Here is a 20,435-nt window from a genome sequence, read left to right on the forward strand (position 1 = left end):
TATTACTTTTATTAAAGTGGTAAATGTTCAATCTAACAAAACTCGCTTAAATGTGACATACACTTGTCTATTGAGGTGTGCTTGGATGCACTTAAGCGACATTGCACTTAGATGACTAAGTCAAAATATGGTCACTTGGAACAAAATATTGCACTTAGATGACTAAGTCAAAGAATGTTGCTTAAAATTAGTATGTAATGCTTGAAGTGACATTCATAGGAATGCTTGCTTACCTGTGTCATGTTTTGCGTTGAAATCGTTTCTTAATCAAATAAGTTATGACAATTTTAACTAATATTAATTATAAAAACATTACTTTATACAACATGTTAAATGACATGTGTTGCGTGTGGTTTGCATAAGACTGTCGCTTTACGCTTTGTGGTGCCCAAATTTATGATGTTTTATAAAACCTTCACACACGTATATAGTTGCGTTCATAAGCAACAATATATACAAAAATAAACGTCACCACATACACGAATTTTTGTAGTGAGTTTCATTTCATTGTAAATATTTTGAAAGTTGTAGACCTAAGGTTGAAAACCAAGAGTTTTCATATTAGACTTAGTATTCAAACTATTAGTTATTCTTTGAATGCTTGTTTCCATGCAAATATTATGTTTAAATAACAAAGGGATTAAAATTTCTATTTTAAGATTTAGATTCTTCCCACTAAGGAATTAAGGCTTAAGTAGGCTATGAGTATGGATGAAAAAGTTATGTTAAAAAGTACATTGAAAGTTTGTAAACTATTGCCTTAAGTTTATGAAATCCAACTGTAGTGGTTTCTCTATATTGTGTAATCAAATTGAACAATAAGAAGAAGAAGAACTTGGTGAAAGAACCTATACCTTGTATTCGTTGAAAAATGTAACCCCTCCCTAGGATGCAAACAATTTGAACTCGGTGTAACTATATTGGTTAGTCAGGAGTGGCTAGGTGTAACTCGATGTTAACAAGGATTGGCTTGAGTAAAGAATACTCAAGGGGTTATCCAAGAGTGGGTATGAGCCCAAAGAATACTCAAGTGTACTTTGTAGCAATAGTCTTCCTAGTTGAACTTGGTTTGTTGGCCAAAAACTGGATACAATTTGTTGTGACACATAAACCAATATACATTGTTATGTATATTTTCTTTCTTTCTTACGAAAGTGCTTTCAAAAGTAAGTATTTAATTTACACCTGTGGTTGTATAAACGTAAGAACTATGACCAAGTGATTCAATTGAGATGCAAAAGCTACGTCTGTTGGGACCTCTCAGAAAAAAGAGCTAAGTTTAAAATAAGATTTCAAATATGTTTTTCTGATGAAATATATTATGAAGTTTGATGTTGCATCTTCTATATTTCATCGAATGTGCCTTATTGAAAACTATTTGTGAAAACACATTTCGTTAAGTTAGTTTGTTTCAACAAATTAACACAATTCTACCTTGCATATGAGTAAGTTCATAAGATGAGACACTTACTGATGACTTTTCTACGACAAGTGCACCGTGTTGTTAGAAGTAATAATTTGTCCCTAAGGACTGATATCGAACCCACAAGGAACAGTTGAATAATCAAGTAAAAGATCCACTAAATAGAAAAGAAAACAATAAAGTTTGCTGGGATTTGTTACGATGACAATGATTAATAAGAAAACAAGTCAAATAGTTTGTTGTTTCAATTGGAAAAATAGGGATTGAGGTTCATCTTTCTCACTCTTTTGTATTTTGATTAGCATGATAATATTGTGTCATTTGATTGATATTGATGCCTGTATAAAAATCAGTTATATCGATTCCTCGCATATAAAATTATTAAGATGCTTCCAAAATATTGATTCCTCGCATATTTATAAAAACTTCTTCTCAGTAAGATCAGACGTTGATAGCAATTAACATTTCAAATATATTCCTAGCACTCCAATATGTTAAGCATTATCATTTGGGTCAAAAACTTAGAAGTACTTTCCAGTCAAATCTAAATTTCGAGAATAGAGCGAACAAGCATTACTAACAAAATGATAATAACAATCATCAATCAAGAACATGATATTATGTTTAGATATCACCTCAATACATAAGGGTCTGAATAGATTACTCGCAATCCCAAATGGTAGAATTAGCCACACATGTTGGCTATTACAAACAGGGAGAGCGATAAAGGAAGATTCTGAATGTTTCTCCTTGACGATTGCCTAGGATTTCTAACACCTCTTATTCTCCCAATTAGATTACAATTCACTCAATGGGGTTTTCCTATCAATCTTGCACGTCTAGGGTTGTGCCTCAAGCCTCCTATTTAACCTAATTTTCTTGGGTTAAGTGACTTCTCGCTTGGGGTGGGCTCACTTGGGCGAGTTTCACGAAAAAAGGTCCAACATCACTAGAGCAATCTCGCTTGGGCAAGATCCTCTAGAGGCGAGTGGCTTAGGCGAGTTTGGGCGAGCTTTGGTGAGTGCTAGTCCGTTCCAGCTTTCCTTTTTGGCTTTATATATTCTCCTTTTTCTCAATCATCCCCATTCTTCCCTAGAATCCTGAAATTAACACAAATATGGAAATAAATCGTTCTTATTCAAATTAAAATCACAAAATATGTAAAATGGTATAAATTCATAAATTAGGGATTATTTTATCAATTAATATTCATAAGTGTCTGTATTTTAATATGAAATATTACTAAAATCTGACACTTATCACTTACCATATCATATTTTAACCAAAACTTTTGTCTGGAGACTCACAATGAGACTATGATAGTGAAAATATTTTAGAAATTAATTATGTACTCCCTCTTGTTGTGATTTCTCTATGTTTTACAACATATGTAAGGGAAAGTGACACACCCATGATTTTGATTAAGTATTAAAAATAACTATGTAAAACATGGTCATACTTTATCTAAAAAGATGATAGCTTTAATTCAACAAACATATCATGTAATACACAAATGCCTCGTCTATGTCTGTCAGACAATACAACACTATGTTATCTTCTTTTTAGTCTGAAAAGCATGAATATGCTCAAACGATACATGCATGAATATAAGCTAACCTTGCATCATATATATATATATATATATATATATATATATGTTTAACAATATTCATCAAGCATATTCGTTCAAGAAATGTATGTTACTTTCTTGGATGAAGAGCTAAGTTGTTTTCTTCAACATCTCTCTGATACAAACATATATTTATTCTGACCTAACTATCTGCCTAGAACGATGTGAACCTCTACCATGTTTTGGTGTAGAAGGCTATGCAACAAAGGGAGATAAGTATTACTAGTTATCAAGGGTCTTACGTAAAGAGGTGACAATTAATGTTACCTGGACTACATTTAATGCATCCTTCACGAAAAACAAGCTTATTATTAGACGCAAAAAAAAAAAAACATTTAAGTGAGTTAAAGTTTCTCAACGGTTAGAAACAATCTTTGCATCAACTACATTCTTCAATGTGTATATAAAACCATTACTGAAGAAGAATAACAAGTTTAATAAAGTTGTATGGTGTTGAAACTATGTAAAAATCTTCTATGCCTTAAAAAGCTTTATAAAGAATAATGTAAGTGTAGCGAACTAGAAGAGTGCAAAAATATCATATACATCGAAAGATATTTTCTCTCTCTAGTGAGCGATCTGGTGATAAGTTTGATCACTAATAAGATAACTTATCTATCTTAGACAATGGTTGTCTGGAAAAGAATACTCAGTTTTAGTCAGGGGAGGCTTTGTTCCCAAACAATACTCAAGAGGTTAGTCAAGAGTGGCTACGAGCTTACATAATATTCAAGTGGTTAACCAGGAGTAGCTACAAACCCAAAGAATACTCACATTGTAATTCAGAACATTAGTCTACTTAGTGGAACCCAATCTCTTGATTGAGAATTGAATGTAGTTTGTTGAGTCAAACGAATCAATATAAAAATATTGTGTGCATCTCTCTTTCTCTTTAGCTCTTTCACCTTACATGTTGTTATCATTTATACTAATATAAGAAAGAAAGTCATTATAAAAACTAAGTTAGAAAAATTCTTTTGAACAAGTGAATATGTTACATGCAAACCTACGTTTGATGTATCTTATCAAAGACAACTCATTAAGAAAGTAATTGAAAACTCACTTACAGAATAAAACTATCACTTGAATAATGAAGTATCAAACGATATTTATGTGAAAGTTTTTTAAAATAATTATTAAAATACAACTCAACATCCCTTGTGTTTTTCTAGTTTTCTACAACATGATATAGTCATTTAAATACATCATATGCACATAAACTAAGTGCACTTATCTCGCTCGAACAATCTTACTCCCTCACAAAGAGAAAGACTTTCCTACCAAAGCAACATCTCATCGCTCGAGTGACACTTACTCTAGAAAATAGAGAATTGGTTGAACTCCTCTCTCGCTCGAGTGATCTCTCATTACCTAAAAAGCCATTATCTTCTCTTATCGCTCAAGAATCACACAAATGCATGAATGACGAGACTGGTTGTATATTCCAACAAGTTACAAAATTACCAAGCACACTAGCTCCTCCAATGATTGCATAATTGTATTATTACAAAGTGGCATGGTTAACATCTTCCAAAAACACCATGCACCACCACCACTTCTTACCACTTGAGTGATATGTTTTTGCTTGAATGTACTTATACTAGAGGAGAAAGAATTGTTTTCACATCTCTTTCCCTTAAGTGTCACGTCATAACTTGAGTAATATGCTAACGCTTGAACAATATTGAAGGTTTCATGCAATAATGACACACTCCTTGAATAGTAGTTAATCCTTTAAACGATCACCCAAAAAGATAAATTCCATAAATAATACATACAAAATATCAACTACAATACCTATACCCGATTTAAAATACTTCTAAACATCAATTAAGCTCTAAATATATACTTTATCATATGATTTATTTTATAATCATACTCAAATTTTCAACAATTATACACGTACATGCCTAATAATCATATTTCAAACAATAGTGTATCAATATTTCATTTGAAGTAGATACTATAATTAGCTCATCTTACTTAAAAGGTAATCCAAGTTGAAATTCCAAAGGAAAGAACTTTCCTATATTTAGAGTATCTCTCCTTAATCATAATAGCAAGGGAAAAAACTAAAAAGATTAATAAAAAACTATATTTTTATACTTTAATTAAAAATTTATTTAAACTATCTTTATCTACTAGTTGTGACCTTTTAAAAGAAACAGAAAACTATAAAATCTAATTTTCTAGTATGTGTAAAGCGAATTTAAGAAAAGAAATAAAATTCTTATGAAATAAAGAACTAAAATGTTATATTTAAAAAGAAAATTATCAAATTTTTTTATTTCTTATACATCAATACAGAATAACAGATCATGCTTTTGTCATAATTATTTATAAAATTAAAAACATTATTATCAAATATTAAAGCTTTTCTTAAACTAGTATGGGAAAGTAATAAAGCTATTACATCTTTCTAATAAAACTTGAATTATCATTAAATATATATTGGGTTTCTTACACTTGAGATGATTTAAAAACATTACCTATGGGGGGAGAAGAAGTATGAGTTCGCATGGGAGACAACACAGTATGGACAAAATTATTTATTATTTGGATCCAATCTTAATAAATGTGAGTATGTTTATCATATTTATGAAATTTTATTTTTGTAAATAATGCTTCTTAAATAATCATTTCATAAGTTATATAAATATAATTTATGTGTCTATTTATCTGTATTTATATGTTATTTTTTTAGTGCATTCACCAAAACAACATGTGTATATGTTAGTTTCTTGCTGTGTTAACCACATCAACGTATCAAAACAAATTAAGGAAACCTTTATAATTTTAAATATACTATTGACTTATCACTCATCCTTAAAATGACCAGCTTTCAAACTTTGTATTAAATAATATTTATTAATTAATAACTACAAAACTAAATGTATATTTAGTTATTTTCATTTTAAATAAACAATTATACATTTGTACTGCCTTTATTAAATAACTAAAAAATACAAATTATTATGGATTTTATTTAATAATCATCTTTATTAAATATGTAATAAATTTTCATTCACAAAAGTATTATTGATTCAACTAGTAGTTAATATGATTCTAATAGTGATGTGAAAAATTATAAAAAATCTATTGCTCTTCTTAAATGGAAAAATTCACTTTAAAGGCTAAAATAGATACTTTAATAGTTAACCATTAACATACACGCACATGAATTACAAAATATTTATTTGTTATTTAATTTATAAATAAATAAAAAATATATATTTCTTTTTATTGTTCATATATATATATATATATAAAGTTAATGAAAATTAAAATAATAAATATATGATGAAAGAGATTTAGACAACTAAAATTAAAAAAGTTAAAAACCAAAGCATATTTTATTAACATAAAGATTTTAATATATATATATATATAAATTAATTTTTTTAATTTTTTTAATCTGAAAACTTAGTTAAATTGTTTTTTCTTTTATATGATATAAAAACTTTAAATTTAATCTTAATTAATTTGTATCTATTTCTGTATACTATAATTAAGTGATAGGTTTAGTAAATATAAAATTTGAATATTTATTTATATAGTAGAATTTTGAGTGGTTAAAAAGAGAATATATAGGCATGTATGAAAGAGAATGGAGGCAGAATCAGATACTGTTGTGGGTTTGTTTCGGAAAAATCTCAAGTATAAAGGCAAAAGCGAGAAAGTGTTGATAAGAGAAAAGCAATTGCATGCAAAGAGCCAATGGTTTGTTTTTCTGTATCTTTGAAGAAGACACAAAGATGACTTAAAACTAGATCATGTATCTATGCTTCAAAAGTGTGCCGTAACTAGATTTTGATTTTATGCCTTTATTCTCACAGGTTACCAAAATCTTGGGACCAACAATAAATTCCAAGCAAGCTTCTTCAATCAGATGGATAGTTATGAGTGCCCATGCAAGCTGTCTCTGCACTATCCCTTCTTTACAAACACCAACCACGAATCTCACTACCACTCTTTCTTTGTCCTTTCACTATACAATTCTCCTTCTTCACACTTTGCTAAACACACAACCTTCATGGACCATTTTACATGGGATCACAATTCCACATTACTTTCGCATATGGGATCATTGTGCTTCTGCTTACTCACATTTTTCATTCATAATCTCATGTTTGAATCTTATGTATGTAAGGTGAAAAAAAGAAAAAGAAATATCACAACATAATTTAGAAAAAAATAGATTTTAAATTAATCAAATCTTATACTATGTAGCACAATCTTATACTATGTAGCACAGACACTGATACGACACAGACACGAGAAGAGACGTATAATCTCTAAAATGTAGGATACGGGGACACAAATCTATATATTATATAATTATGAATTATATAAATTGACAATAAAGATTTATGTGCACAAGTATGTTCCAGATTATTTTTTGGAGAAGAAAGATGTTTTTCTTGACGGGTTCAAAATGATTTTTTTCTTATTTTTATAATCATAATAAAAATTTATACAATAAGTTTGAGTTTTTAGAAAATTAATGTACTTTTTTTAAATTGTGTCAGAAATCCAACAAATATTTTTTAAATTGGACACTTCACGCTACAAATGTCAGTGTTCAATATGAGTATCCGACCCCGACACGCCATTTGAGAGAAGTGCATGAGTTTCATAGATCTTATAAAATTAATTAAATTATAAAATATATATTTTAAATTTAACTCAACAAAAAATTAACTTATAAAATATTTATTTTAAACTTAACTCAATCTTAACAAATCAATTTACTAAATAAAATTTAGAATTATTTATATATATTATATGAATTGATTTTATTTATAATAAGGGCACCAAACCAACTCATTCGAGTGATGGGCATGATTATTTTGGAGAAATCTGTATATTGTGATATTCCGATTCTCATGGCCAGAAGGGAAATTAAGAGAAGGCAAGCAATAATGTTACAACTGATTCTACATTTGTGGCCAAACATCATTTATACCAACGAAAACTGAATTTGTATCCATTAAGTTTTCTACCTTTACCATGGTTTTTGTCGTTATCTGGGCAACTTTTCACCTTAAATATTGTGACTAATTACATTGTGCAGGATAGACAAATTTGGATTCAGTGACATAACATATAGTAAGGGTATCTAAAATCCTTATCAAATAAAAGCCTACTGGAACAGATCATAAGAACATTGTGCAAGTCTAACTTGCTTTACCTTTAAAATGTCAAGATAAAAGCACAAGGAAACAAAGTCAAGGTAAAAGCTTAAGGTTCATCTTCCTATATCCTTTACACAAGCTTTTATGAAGTTTATTTGAATTAATAAGTGAATAGTTGTGTTGTGCTTAATTATGTTTATGAAAATGACTTCAGATCCTCTTCTAAAAGTGTTTTTTACATTTATTCAGTACATTTTAGAGTGAAAACATACCAAAATAAGTTATAAATTTAACTTTCATTTATATGAGTTTAATTAGAATATAGAGACATTTTGGTAAATGAAAATATAATCAATTAATTTTAATTTTTTCCTCTCATATCAATCAAATTTATTACAAACTATTATCTGACGGTGGCAAAAATGAGTCAGTCCGTCAGTTTTAGTCTGATACGTCATTAACCCACTAAGATTATACGGGTTGAAATTGGTAACTGGTTATATAGTGGATTAGCGAGCAAGTCCATCACTTTTCAATTCTTATATCACTTTTTGGACAATAAAATTATAAAAAATAGTGATAAAATTGAATCAAACTTTAATATTCTAATCAAAGAAGGTTTAAAGTCTAACAAAATAAATATCAACAATATTTCAATCAATCAAATTATGTATAAAATAATTAATGTAAATAAAGTTCTATATAAAACATTGATCACTACCAATTTTAATTCCAAAAGTATGATATTTCTCTTTAAAAGTGTAAAAAATAAAAAAAAATCGTCCATCTTACTTGATTTGTAACCTGTCGAGTTGACAAATTATACAAATCAGACTAATACGAACTGACAAGTTCAAAAAGTTGACTCCCTTATGACGAGTTCAAAAAGTTGAGTCGCTTCGCCTAAATGATCGCCTAGCCTATGAGACTCTATCCACTTTCTCTCCTTATTCTTTTTTTTCTGTTATCTTTAATATAAGAATCCTCACTTTCCACTTTTTTTCTTTCTTTCTATCCCCACCCAAATTCAAACAAACTACTGAAATGGCCTGTTATCTTTAACCCCAATAGAAAATAAAATCTCTTTTATTTCTAAAATGTTTTCTTTGACACTAGATATATAAACATATACTTGACACCATATTATAATAATACAATAATATTTTAAATTAAAAAATAAATTAAAATATTATTTTAATAGTTTGTTAAGTGAATGTTTTTTTTACTGGTTGTGGTGTTATCACCACCCTTACTTTTAACACTGATAAGACTGAAACTATTTGGTTTTGTCTGTTGCAGCTAGAAGGCATCCATGGTGAAAACTAACATCAAGTGGCAAGTACAATGGCATCTTGCCGTCTTGTGAAACCATAGTGTTAGCGTGCTGGGTAATGTCAGTACCACATGATTGTTGTGGCCAAAGTAGTACTGTTCAAACATGCATGCGTCAAGATTACCAGCTAATGCGGAATGCTATCCTCCCAACTCTGTTACATCATTTGATGTATCAAAAAAAGAGTTTATGATATCATTTTATGCCAGAGTGGTTCTCCAAGTACACTCTTCACATTCCCAAGCACTCCATATTTTAACCGTTTAATCAAATATGCATCATTAAATCTATTTCTTTGGACTCATTTGCTTATAATTAAAGACAAAGTGAAAGAAACAAAGCCATATAATGAGTGTTTGATTTGATATTTGAAATTTATATCTATGTTTCTGATGTGAAAGTTTAAAAGTGATTCATAGCAGAATCTGCATTTAACTTGATCCATGGTGAAATCAAACGTACCCATGTTTTCTTGGGAAGTTACAGAGGTGATTTTCTTGTTTATGTTCCCTAGTCCTTTGGCTTCCATGAAAAATATGACATGTTTCTTTCAACTTTCTACCCTTTCCCACTGCCATGAGTACTTCACAGGCTTTTTTATTTAAAATCCAGTTCACAAGTACATCTGTCACTGTGCATCTCAATAAAATATTTTAGTGATACAACAACTAACAGAGAAAACAGACCTATATACCTAAACCCTAGGCTTAATTTTATTACTCCTAGTAACTTCCATATTGGGAGTGAACAATAAGAGCACTTCTTAATTTGCTATGTTGGATTAGTTGGAATTGTGGTGCAGTGCAGTTAGAATGGAGTACTTGATTTCTGTTTACTATCATCTAATTGAAAAAAATTCTCTTGTCTTTCTGATTCCGTTTTTAATCATGCAGATTTTTGCATGAGGACATTAGTGAGTTCAATATATCTTTAACAGTAGATGAAGGCTTGGGAAGACTGTGCATGTGATATGGGTCCTTCACCTGCGTATCAGAAATCACATCAACCAACAAAAGGAAAAATCCTTCTCTTCTAAATTGTAACTCCTTGAGCACCATTAGATAAGCATTTAACTCTAAGGAACCTAAATTGACAGCACTATCACTTTCAGCACATCATTCATGCAAAATCAATCCCCACTTCCCACTTATTACAACAAGTGATATTTAAACTTTGCTTTATTTGCTTATCATTACAGACAAAACAAACCACATCCCCATGCATTACTTCCCCCACCCTATGCTAACAAAGCAAACAACCAACAAAATGGAGTTTGTGGTCCACACCCTTCCCCCTTCTTTTTTCTACCTTTTTGGCTCCATATAAACTCCCTCATTCACTCGCAATGCTCCCAGAGACAAGGCTCTAACCGTTTTCTTACCCCAGCATCTTCTTCTTCTTCTTCTTAATTGCCAGAACTCATAATGGACATCAAGAGCAGAGATAGGAGGCAAGTGTCAATTGAAAAGGTGAGGAGGGACAGCCCGGTTGAAATAGAAGATGAGGAAGAGGAGGAGGATGAAAGTGTGGCTGGAGGTGAGGGCTTTCTTGCAGAAGATGAGAGGAAGAAGGGTGGTGGTGGTGGTGGTGGGAGAAGAGGGTCTACTGGAGGTGGAGTTTCTCCACCTGCTTGTCAGGCTGAGATGTGTTGTGCTGATTTGACTGTTGCAAAGAGGTACCATCGCCGCCATAAGGTGTGTGAGCTTCATTCCAAGGCACCTTTTGTTATGGTTGCAGGAATGAGGCAGAGATTTTGCCAGCAATGTAGCAGGTGTTGATTCCTCATCTAAACTAAAGCATTTTCTCTTAATGTAAATCTGTGCGTCTTCATTATATATAGCAGAGTTGATAATGCTTATCCATTAAAATTTTGAAACTAAGCACAGTACTACTACTTTTGAATTAGTCCTTTAAATTCAAACTATGAACAGACTTCTTATAATTAGAGGCATGCCTTGAATCTTAATCAGTGACTAAAATATTTGTTGTTGTGTTACTCAAGAAACATTTTTCATGCATACATCAGAAACACACCTTAAAAATTCAACTTCAGTGCTTAGATCTTTTACTTATCTTCCATTCAAAGAAGTGTCAACTATTTCAAGGGATTTCTTCTATGCATTTGCCTTGTTAGAAACCTGTGATGAGTTTGTGCAGGTTCCATGAGCTGGCAGAGTTTGACGAAGCTAAAAGAAGCTGCCGGAGACGGTTGGCAAGACACAATGAGCGGCGCCGGAAGAGCAATGCTGAAACTTGCAATGAAGGATGCAGCGGCAGCAAAGGGCAGCACCCTGCAGAAAGCCTCTGCAGAAATGCTGATGACTGGGGAAGAATTCAGATGAACATGGCAAGGAATTCTGGTTACAGGTCCTTCCACTTCAGATGAATTGAATGTGTTCATCAGCATGCTCCCTCTCTTCTGTCAATGGATCTTTACAATATGCCAAGGCATATATTAAAGTCCTCTTTTTATGTTACTGGAATAAGCATCTAAAACTCCCAACACTTAAAGGTGGTGTCATTTGTAAACTACGTCATAGTCCTCAACCTTTATATTTTATTATTTACTTACCAAGTTTCTTATGTTTCTGTGTGCCTTGCAGTATAATTATTCTACTGTATCACCCTTCAATGCTGTATTTCCCCATTATTAGAATAAAATCTATTGCTTATTGAGTAAATTCACGTATCTCTTTCAATTATTTCTATATATCAAACGTTTATGCTGTATAAATATCGTATATTCACTAGACTCAACGTATAAAATAATATAAAATGAAATCTCCACAGTATATCTGTAGGATTTATTTGCATCTCCAGTAAATAAAACAGCTGAAAATGGTGACAAACATGTTCGTTGTCTGCACCTGTCAATGATTGATATGCTTATGATACTGCAAAGCCATTGTTGAAGGTCATTCCCAGGTTCCTTCTGAAAAATAACAACAAATTATAACAGCAATGATAGGAGTAATACAAGCAAATAACTTAATCTAAAATCTTACAGGCCTAGGCAGTGATCTAAAAGTAAGGTTCCAAGATCACTGACAAAGACCAAACTTCCTTGAAAACATGCAGATTAAAGTTTGGTCTATATAATCACAGAATCTACATCTTGCCCACATTGTTAATTTGCATGAAGGACTCAACAACATAATTATCATTTTATTCATTACACCGCAGAATATGTTACACTTAAGTTGCTGGATCAAAGTATGTCATGTGAGTGTTGTGATCACTGAAATTTGACAACAATGCACGAGATATCATCGGTGCTTTTCCTGTTCACTGCTTCTTCCGTAAGGCGCTTTGCTGAAGACCGAGCATCCTTTACATTTCTGATACAATTTACTGCATCTTGATTTGACATAACCTGGAACAATTTGAATAAACAGATTTGAACATTAGATAAAACACCACGAGCACCAAACATGACAACATAGAAACTAGTTTCTTTAGTCCCTACCCTACACATACACTCTTTAACCCGTGCCGTCCAAAACTATAAGGACTAAAATCGATTATAAAATATAGTAAGCAAAGTTAAAAAGTATGTGTGCAAACAGAGTTATCAAATGAGTAATGAATCCTATCAAATATATACATTGATAGATAGATAGATAGTGATAAGGTGTTTGCATCATGCTTCAGTTATCAAAACTGACCTTCCATAATCCATCACTGGCTAATATAATTAACTCTGCATCATCACCTATATTCTCCACTGTCACAAATGGCTCTGAGCTCAAGTGTTTCTTCAGGCTTTTGTCACCAAAAGCCCTTGACACTGCCAGCCGTCCATCAACCCGTGGAACATCCCCTGAAATAATGACAAAAGTTGTATCCTTAGCACTGGAACAAAGTATATGCTGCTCTAAGTGATCTTTTTAGAGAAAGCAACTCAACTAGATCAGAAAAGCAGCGAGAATCATTAGCTCTAAGCTACAAGTGGAGCATTTAGTAAGATCGAGGCAAAGTTATATGCATTTAAAATTATGTGATACCTGGAAAGTTTGATACAAAACCACCTCTATTTTTGATATCCTCATGCTCCGTGATTGGCTCATGATCCACTGATAATTGTTTGGCCACACCCTTCTTGCTTAAGACGGCCCGGGAATCCCCAATGTTGGCTACTATTAACTTCTGACAATTGACTAATATGGCTGTAACTGCAGTTGAACCCCCTCTACCTAATTCACCCGACATCTCTAAAATATTAGAATCAGTTTTACTGTAAGCTCTCTTCACAGCATCTGCTGGTTCTTTCCAGAAGTCAGGCTACACAACACAAAGAATCATTGAACTTCTATTACAAATACTAATCATATTCATTTTACTAGAGTCAACAACACTATGATTTTTTCAATTTTGAGGATATCCTTGAAATTAATCTCCTTTACAGTTAAGTAACCAGCAAAAAACTAACAACATGGATTACCTCTTTTAGTATGTTATCAAACAAATGAGTCTGCAGGTAACTAGGTACATTGTGACCTGCGTGCCCATCAAATATTGCAAACAAACCCAATTCATTGCTATCTACTTGCTTAAATTGAGCAACAACATAATCCTCCATGTCATGATATGATTTTCCTTTTACCAAGTGAAAGCCATGAGTTATGTTCTTGGACATCTTGCTCTTGCCTTTTCCTGAATCGGGGTCTGATGAACCCAAACCAACTTTTACCTGCAAGCAACATGTTATGGTTATCAATATGTGAAGTAGTTAATCAAGTGGGTGATTGACCTTGTCCTATGGTTCAAGAAGATGCATTCAATTCTGAAGGTTGTAGACCACATGTAAATAAATATGTTCTGCCCAGAGAGACCAGTGGAGATGCCCTCCCACCCTCTCCATCACAACAACAAAACTTTATCTCAACAGTGAGATAGGTTACATGAATCACACAACTACTTTCCCAACTCTCCACTAAATATCCAATTTATTATATATAACAAGATCGTTTGTTACACTTTATGTTAGAGCTGTCCAAAAATGATCCAGCTCACATAGATAGGTCAAAGCCAAAAAGTCCAAAAGCACTATTGTTAAAGATTCACCTAGCTCATTCAAAGTGATATATTTTCAATTGTTACAACTTTCCTGGAAGGAAATTAGAAAGCTCTCAACTTCTTTTATCATAGTTTTTGCAAAATTCATTGAGGAAAATCCCAGATGGCTCTTCATGAACAAAGAACCAGGTTTTGGAGGAAAAAGCACTTAACATCTTTACTTTGCAACTTTGCCATATCAGGGAAAACCCAGGGTATGACAGAAACGAGCAAACATAGGAATAAGCAGGTTAGTTCTGGAACAATCCCTCACTCATCACAATTTACATACAAATACATATTAAAACCAATTGAAGTATTCGACATAATCTGCTATATTTATCTCACAGGGGAAACAAAGATGCATATCAGTTTCAGTGATATGTTTTCCTACAGATCGGAGATAGCTGAAAGATAATAACATTAGATTGCAGAAAAGTAATTGGAGACACTCTCTTACAAGTCAAAGTCAATGATGGAAGACCAGGCGCAGTGCATGAATAGGTTCAACAACAACCAAAAAAAGCCATACAAATAAAACAAGTTGAGTTTATTAACTTCAGTAATATAAGCAATAAAAGCAATCCACAGAATCGAATGACGAAGATTAATACATACAAATGAAGATCTACATAATTTATCAATTGATGAATATGAAAGCAAGAAAAATGTGATCCAAGTCCAGCCACAAATAATTTTCTACACAATATCAAAAGGGTGTGACCTGCACCTTCATCTTGTTAAGAATTTCTCTGGTGGTCATAGCTGTTTTCCTTGAGCTGAAGAAATGAGAGGAAGAAAAAGAAGGCAAAAAAGAGGAGAAAGATGAGTGACTGTGCTATATGCTGATGAGGATGGAAAATAGTTGCGTTGACAGACAGGTCTGAAAAGGACAAGTCCACCATGTTTGATTTTTGGATCATTTTTTTATATCTCCATTGATAATCAGAACTTTATCTTTTTAAATGTAAAATTATCAAATAAACTTACTTTTTAATAGTATATTTTCATTTACATTGTAAGAACCAAAACAACAACTTTCTTAAAGAATCCATCTATTGTTTGTTGTTCTTTGATAACTACTAAAACTGTAATTTAACTTTACGGTTTACACACCCCTTCTGAAAAAGTTTCCATATTTTATCAACCTTTTCCATACATAGATTTGGTTTCTTCTCTTATATCAGGTGTTTTCAATAGCTAGGCCCTCCACGTGGAATAGAGTAAATTTTTAAGCTTTAAAATAAGTTTTTTTTTCTTCTAAACTATACATTCAAGTTTTAGTTCTTTTTAATTGTAATCTTTTTTAATTTAATAACACCTACTCTTTTTCAAGTATAAAAACTACTCACAAATTAGAACATAAATGAAATAAAATTATTATAGAAACTAAAACTTAACTTTCAAGAGTATAATAACTAAGACCATAATTAAAATAACGTAGACGCCACAAATATATTTTTTAAAAAGTAAATATAAGCTTTTCAGTAGTTCATAATTTTTTAAATACAAAATTTAATTCTAAGATAAAATTCATTCTTCAAAATATATATTTCTAAGTTTTAACTCATGTATCACTTTTTTAATTCTTTCTTTTCCTCTCCACGTAGATGAGATATAATTATAAGAAGTACTCATTCACTTAATAGTAAATATTTTTTAATAGCCGATAATCTGAATTTATACATGTGACAAAATAAACAAAAAATCACTAATAATCTGAATTTTTTTTGAATAAGAAAATATTTTTTGATTAAAATATATTAAAAAAAGAATTGAAAAAAAAATGTAGATGAACAGACGAAACTTTAATATTTTGTTCAATTGCGTAAAAGCTCTACGCTTACCGTGTTGACTAATCTCTACCGTGACTCCTTCAATAGAAGAAACTTGTAAAATATAGCTACCTTTTTTTATAATTTGATGTGAATAAATAAATAAACTAAACTGGTACAAAGAATGTGGCAATACGTTTTTTAAAAAGAAATAGTTAAACTGAAAACTTGTTTGATGACATCTGTTTACAAATCTTTTTACAATACTAATTTTTAATTATATTGAAAAATAATTTTTTATTTTATTTCTATTGTTAACTGTTTCAATATGTGAAATATACACTATTAAAAAATTATTAAATAGAAATCAATTATAGACTAAATATAATTAGTTGTTATATTGATTAAATTAAATACTATTTTAGAGACTAAAAAAAATATTGGTTTCTAAATTAATTGTTGTTATTGATAAATAGTTTCTAAATTGGTATGTAATTAGCTACCAATGTTTTAACTACCAATTATTTAGATTCTAAATTTGGTAGCAAAAACGGTAACATCCCTATATTTTTCCACATCTAATATTATAATATGCGTGAATTTCCAACCTAAATATTTATATATATACATATATCATATGTTTGGTAGTTCAAAATACATCTTTCTTCATAGAGAAAATCATATTTACAAACATCAACAAATTAATAAAAACAACTATATATCTTTTATCTGCTCATTACGGATCTCTTTCACCTACAACTTTATCTACTCCGGTGTAAAATACACGATCATCACAGATAAAGAAAACAAACACAGAACAAAACACATAGTAAGCTAGCTATAAAAAAAATTCTATATAATTTATGTACTAACCAGGAGTGCTTGGGACCTCGGTCTAAACATTTAGGTATGGTCAGCTCGGTTGTGTGAGTTATGTCTAGCTCGACATGGGCCGAGCATGAGCCCAAAAGTTCATTACGACGTTAGCCCAGGTTTTTTTTAGTAAGTTTACGTGGAAAAGATAATTAAAAATAGCAGAAGGAATAATTAAATTAGTTAAAGTATATTATTAAATGCAAGCAAAAGTGATTAAGAATGTTGGTACCTGAAAGTAACAGGTACACGGTAAAATAGAAAATTGTTGAAGGAATGTCTATAAAAGGGGTTTGAGTCCCCAAGTAAAGGTACGGTTTTCTGAATACTCTAGACTGAAACAAATATTATAGTTTGAATGCTCTCACTGACTTGATCGTCGGAGTGTGATCAACAGGTAGAGCCCCCATTGTCCCAGTGGAGCAGTATCTCGGAGCACCAATTGGAGACAGGTCAGAAGTGGAGCTCGCCCATTCAATCCAACCGAGGCCAATCGACGAGAACATTTGACGCCCACTGTGGGACTCGATAAAACTTGATCCCATCCACATTTGTGACTGAGCATTCTGTGAGATGAGAAACACAAGGCAAGGACTGTTGAGATCTGAAAGAAGTGAGGCTCCCACCTTGCAACAAATCATGGAGACCATGAGGGCTCTCCAGGAGGCCAATGAAGAATATCGACGAGAGCAAGAGCGAATTCGCGAAGAAGCCAAGGTAAAGCAAGAGCGGCTATGAGCATAGGCCCAAGCTGACCAAGAACGTCTTCAGACACGCCTTATGTGATATGAGTTGATTTTAGATTTAGCCATTTTTAGATGTGACACTTTACTTAAGATTGAGATTTTAGCAATTAATGGTGAGGACCTAAGGAAGATTCCTACTGGACACGAACTTAACCAAATGGTTAAGTAAGTGTGAAGGTTCACTTCACAGAGGCAAAAATGGAAAAAACAAGATATAGTGAATATGGAATGCAATTGCGGAAATGAAATGGGACACTTGGTAAGCATCAATGGTGGTCATTGCCAAACCAAATGATGATCCATACTCATTAAATGAGCCAAAACCCGAGAACACAATTCAAGGACAAATATGAAAATCAAGAACATAAATGGAATGGAAAAATGGAAAGGGAAAATGGAAGAAGAAACTTAGGGAAGGGATGGTGAGGATGATCACGCCACTTGGGGTGTGGAGGCCACCAAGATAAGTGGAAGAGCCGCCACTTGAGAGCCTCACATTCTTCAAGATAAAACCATGTAAAGAGGAAACAAGCCTCACTATAAGCTCACACAAATTGTGTACTTATCAAAATTCAACATGTAAAATACAATGAGGCAGGCCTCTTATTTATAGGTGAAGGAGCCTTGGAGAACAAGATGGAAAGGGGTAGGATTGTCCACGAAGGGGGGGGGGGGAGCCTAGGGTAAGACTTTTGGTCAATGTCACCCCTAGCATAGCTTTCTAGAAGCTAGGGTTTCCTTCCTACCCTAATGGACTTCTCATAGGCCCAATTTGATAACTACACCTCCTATTTATGCTATATGGACCTACTCTAGCTTATTCTAGTATTTGGACCCCTCAAAAGAGCTAAAATTATTTACAATATATTTGTATCTTATAAGAAGACCAAAAGGAAGAATAGTTGGTGTGCTGGTTTATGTCCAGCTCCTCTGGTGAGGTCCATGTGATCCTTGATGGGGTCTTGAATTGTTCACTGAGATGACTGTTCACCATGGGCTTTTTCTTTTGCTTCCTTGGTCCTCTTCATAGCTACTTAGTTTGTATCATTATGGCAAAGATCGTCGCCTCTCGAATGACTATGGAAGACCATGCACAGGCCAGTGAGGAGTTCCGGAGAAGTTTGTGCCAACAGGGTCGACATTTTCCCGGGAACGTTCCCCAGGTTTGTCATCAAGGGACGACCCCAAACCCTTCTCTCAGCAAATCATGGACGAGTCTGTGCCACCTCATTACATAACACCCAAGATCGCCTTGTTCACTAGTGTAGAAGATCCTGAGAATCACCTAAAGGCATTCAGAGCACAAATGATCCTCTCTGGGGGGTCTGATGCAATTCAACGTAAGATGTTCATGAGCACATTCACAGGGACAACCCTGCAATGGTTTAGTGGGATTTCGGATGGTCATATGACCTCCTTCCCCCAGTTCTCTAGAATGTTTAAAGAGCAATTCTCGATGAATAAGGGGACCTAAGAGTGTAGATGAATACTTTAAAGATTTGGAAGTAACTTTGACAAAAATTAATATGCATGAAACTGAAGAGTCAAAGATTGCTCGTTTTGTGAATGGATTAAGAAGAGAGATTCAAAATGTTGTATAACTTTATGAGTATACCTCTTTGGAAAAATTGGTTCACCTATCCATCAAGGTTGAATAAACCCTTTTAAAGGAAACATCTTTCAAAAATACTCATAATGATGTGTTGTGAGTTGATTTTAGATTTATCCGTTTTAATAGTGACACTTTGTTAATGATTTGGATTTGAGCAAATATAAGGTGAGACCTAGGGAAGATCCCCACTTGACACGAACTTAACCCAGTGGTTAAGTGTCAAGGTTCACTTCCAAAGACAAAAGGAAAAACACATTATATTGTGAAGATGATGCATATTGCAAAATTGAAAGATATAAAAGAAACAATTATGATGAAGGTGTTGAAGATGGGAGCTCTGATGTATCAAATCCACATGAAGCCTGAAGCTGTGCTGCTTTCTAGGTTTGGGTTTAGATTAGGGTGTTTAGAATCTTTGTAAGATCAGTCATTGAAAGCCTACACAAAGCTTGATTAAATCTGTTTTAAAACAACTAAGTATTTTTTCCAAGCAAAGAAAAAACAACCGATTGATTTATCGAAATAACCGGTTGAAACTCCTTTTTGAACCAATCGTGTAACTGCTTGACCCATTCAACCGGTTAAATCGTGGTTTCAACTGGTTAAATGTGTGTTTTCATACAATATTTCGAAAACCTGTTTTAATTTGTTTTAGTGAAACAAAATTGCCTTCAACGGTAGCTTTTCAAAGGCTATAAATATAGCTTCGTTTTCAAATCAAAAGACACGAAAAAATACAAGTTTTCATTCAGATTTGAGAAAGAGTTTTGGTTTGTGAAAGAGTGTTTTTAAAAAAGAGAAGCAAGAGTGCTTTCAAGCTTTGCTGTGTGGTGACAAGTGTTGATCATAGGAT

General features: G+C 32.5%; 2 protein-coding genes across 2 annotated transcripts; one reads left to right on the forward strand and one right to left on the reverse strand.

Moving 5' to 3' along the window:
* Positions 1-10,824: 10,824 nt before the first annotated feature.
* On the forward strand, positions 10,825-12,202 carry LOC137835186 (uncharacterized). Its single transcript, XM_068643560.2, has 2 exons — positions 10,825-11,292; positions 11,679-12,202. The coding sequence occupies exons 1-2, from the start codon at positions 10,946-10,948 to the stop codon at positions 11,905-11,907; spliced, it is 576 nt and encodes a 191-aa protein (XP_068499661.1). The 5' UTR covers positions 10,825-10,945; the 3' UTR covers positions 11,908-12,202.
* Positions 12,203-12,426: 224 nt separating this feature from the next.
* LOC137835185 (putative protein phosphatase 2C 39) lies at positions 12,427-15,711 on the reverse strand. The gene is made up of 5 exons (XM_090302038.1): positions 15,307-15,711; positions 13,963-14,211; positions 13,526-13,802; positions 13,187-13,341; positions 12,427-12,894 (listed from the first exon to the last, which is right to left on the reverse strand). The coding sequence occupies exons 1-5, from the start codon at positions 15,337-15,339 to the stop codon at positions 12,757-12,759; spliced, it is 852 nt and encodes a 283-aa protein (XP_090158164.1). The 5' UTR covers positions 15,340-15,711; the 3' UTR covers positions 12,427-12,756.
* Positions 15,712-20,435: the final 4,724 nt, after the last annotated feature.

This window comes from Phaseolus vulgaris, chromosome 5 (assembly GCF_051622355.1).
Source record: "Phaseolus vulgaris cultivar YP4 chromosome 5, ASM5162235v1, whole genome shotgun sequence".
NCBI lineage: Eukaryota > Viridiplantae > Streptophyta > Magnoliopsida > Fabales > Fabaceae > Phaseolus > Phaseolus vulgaris.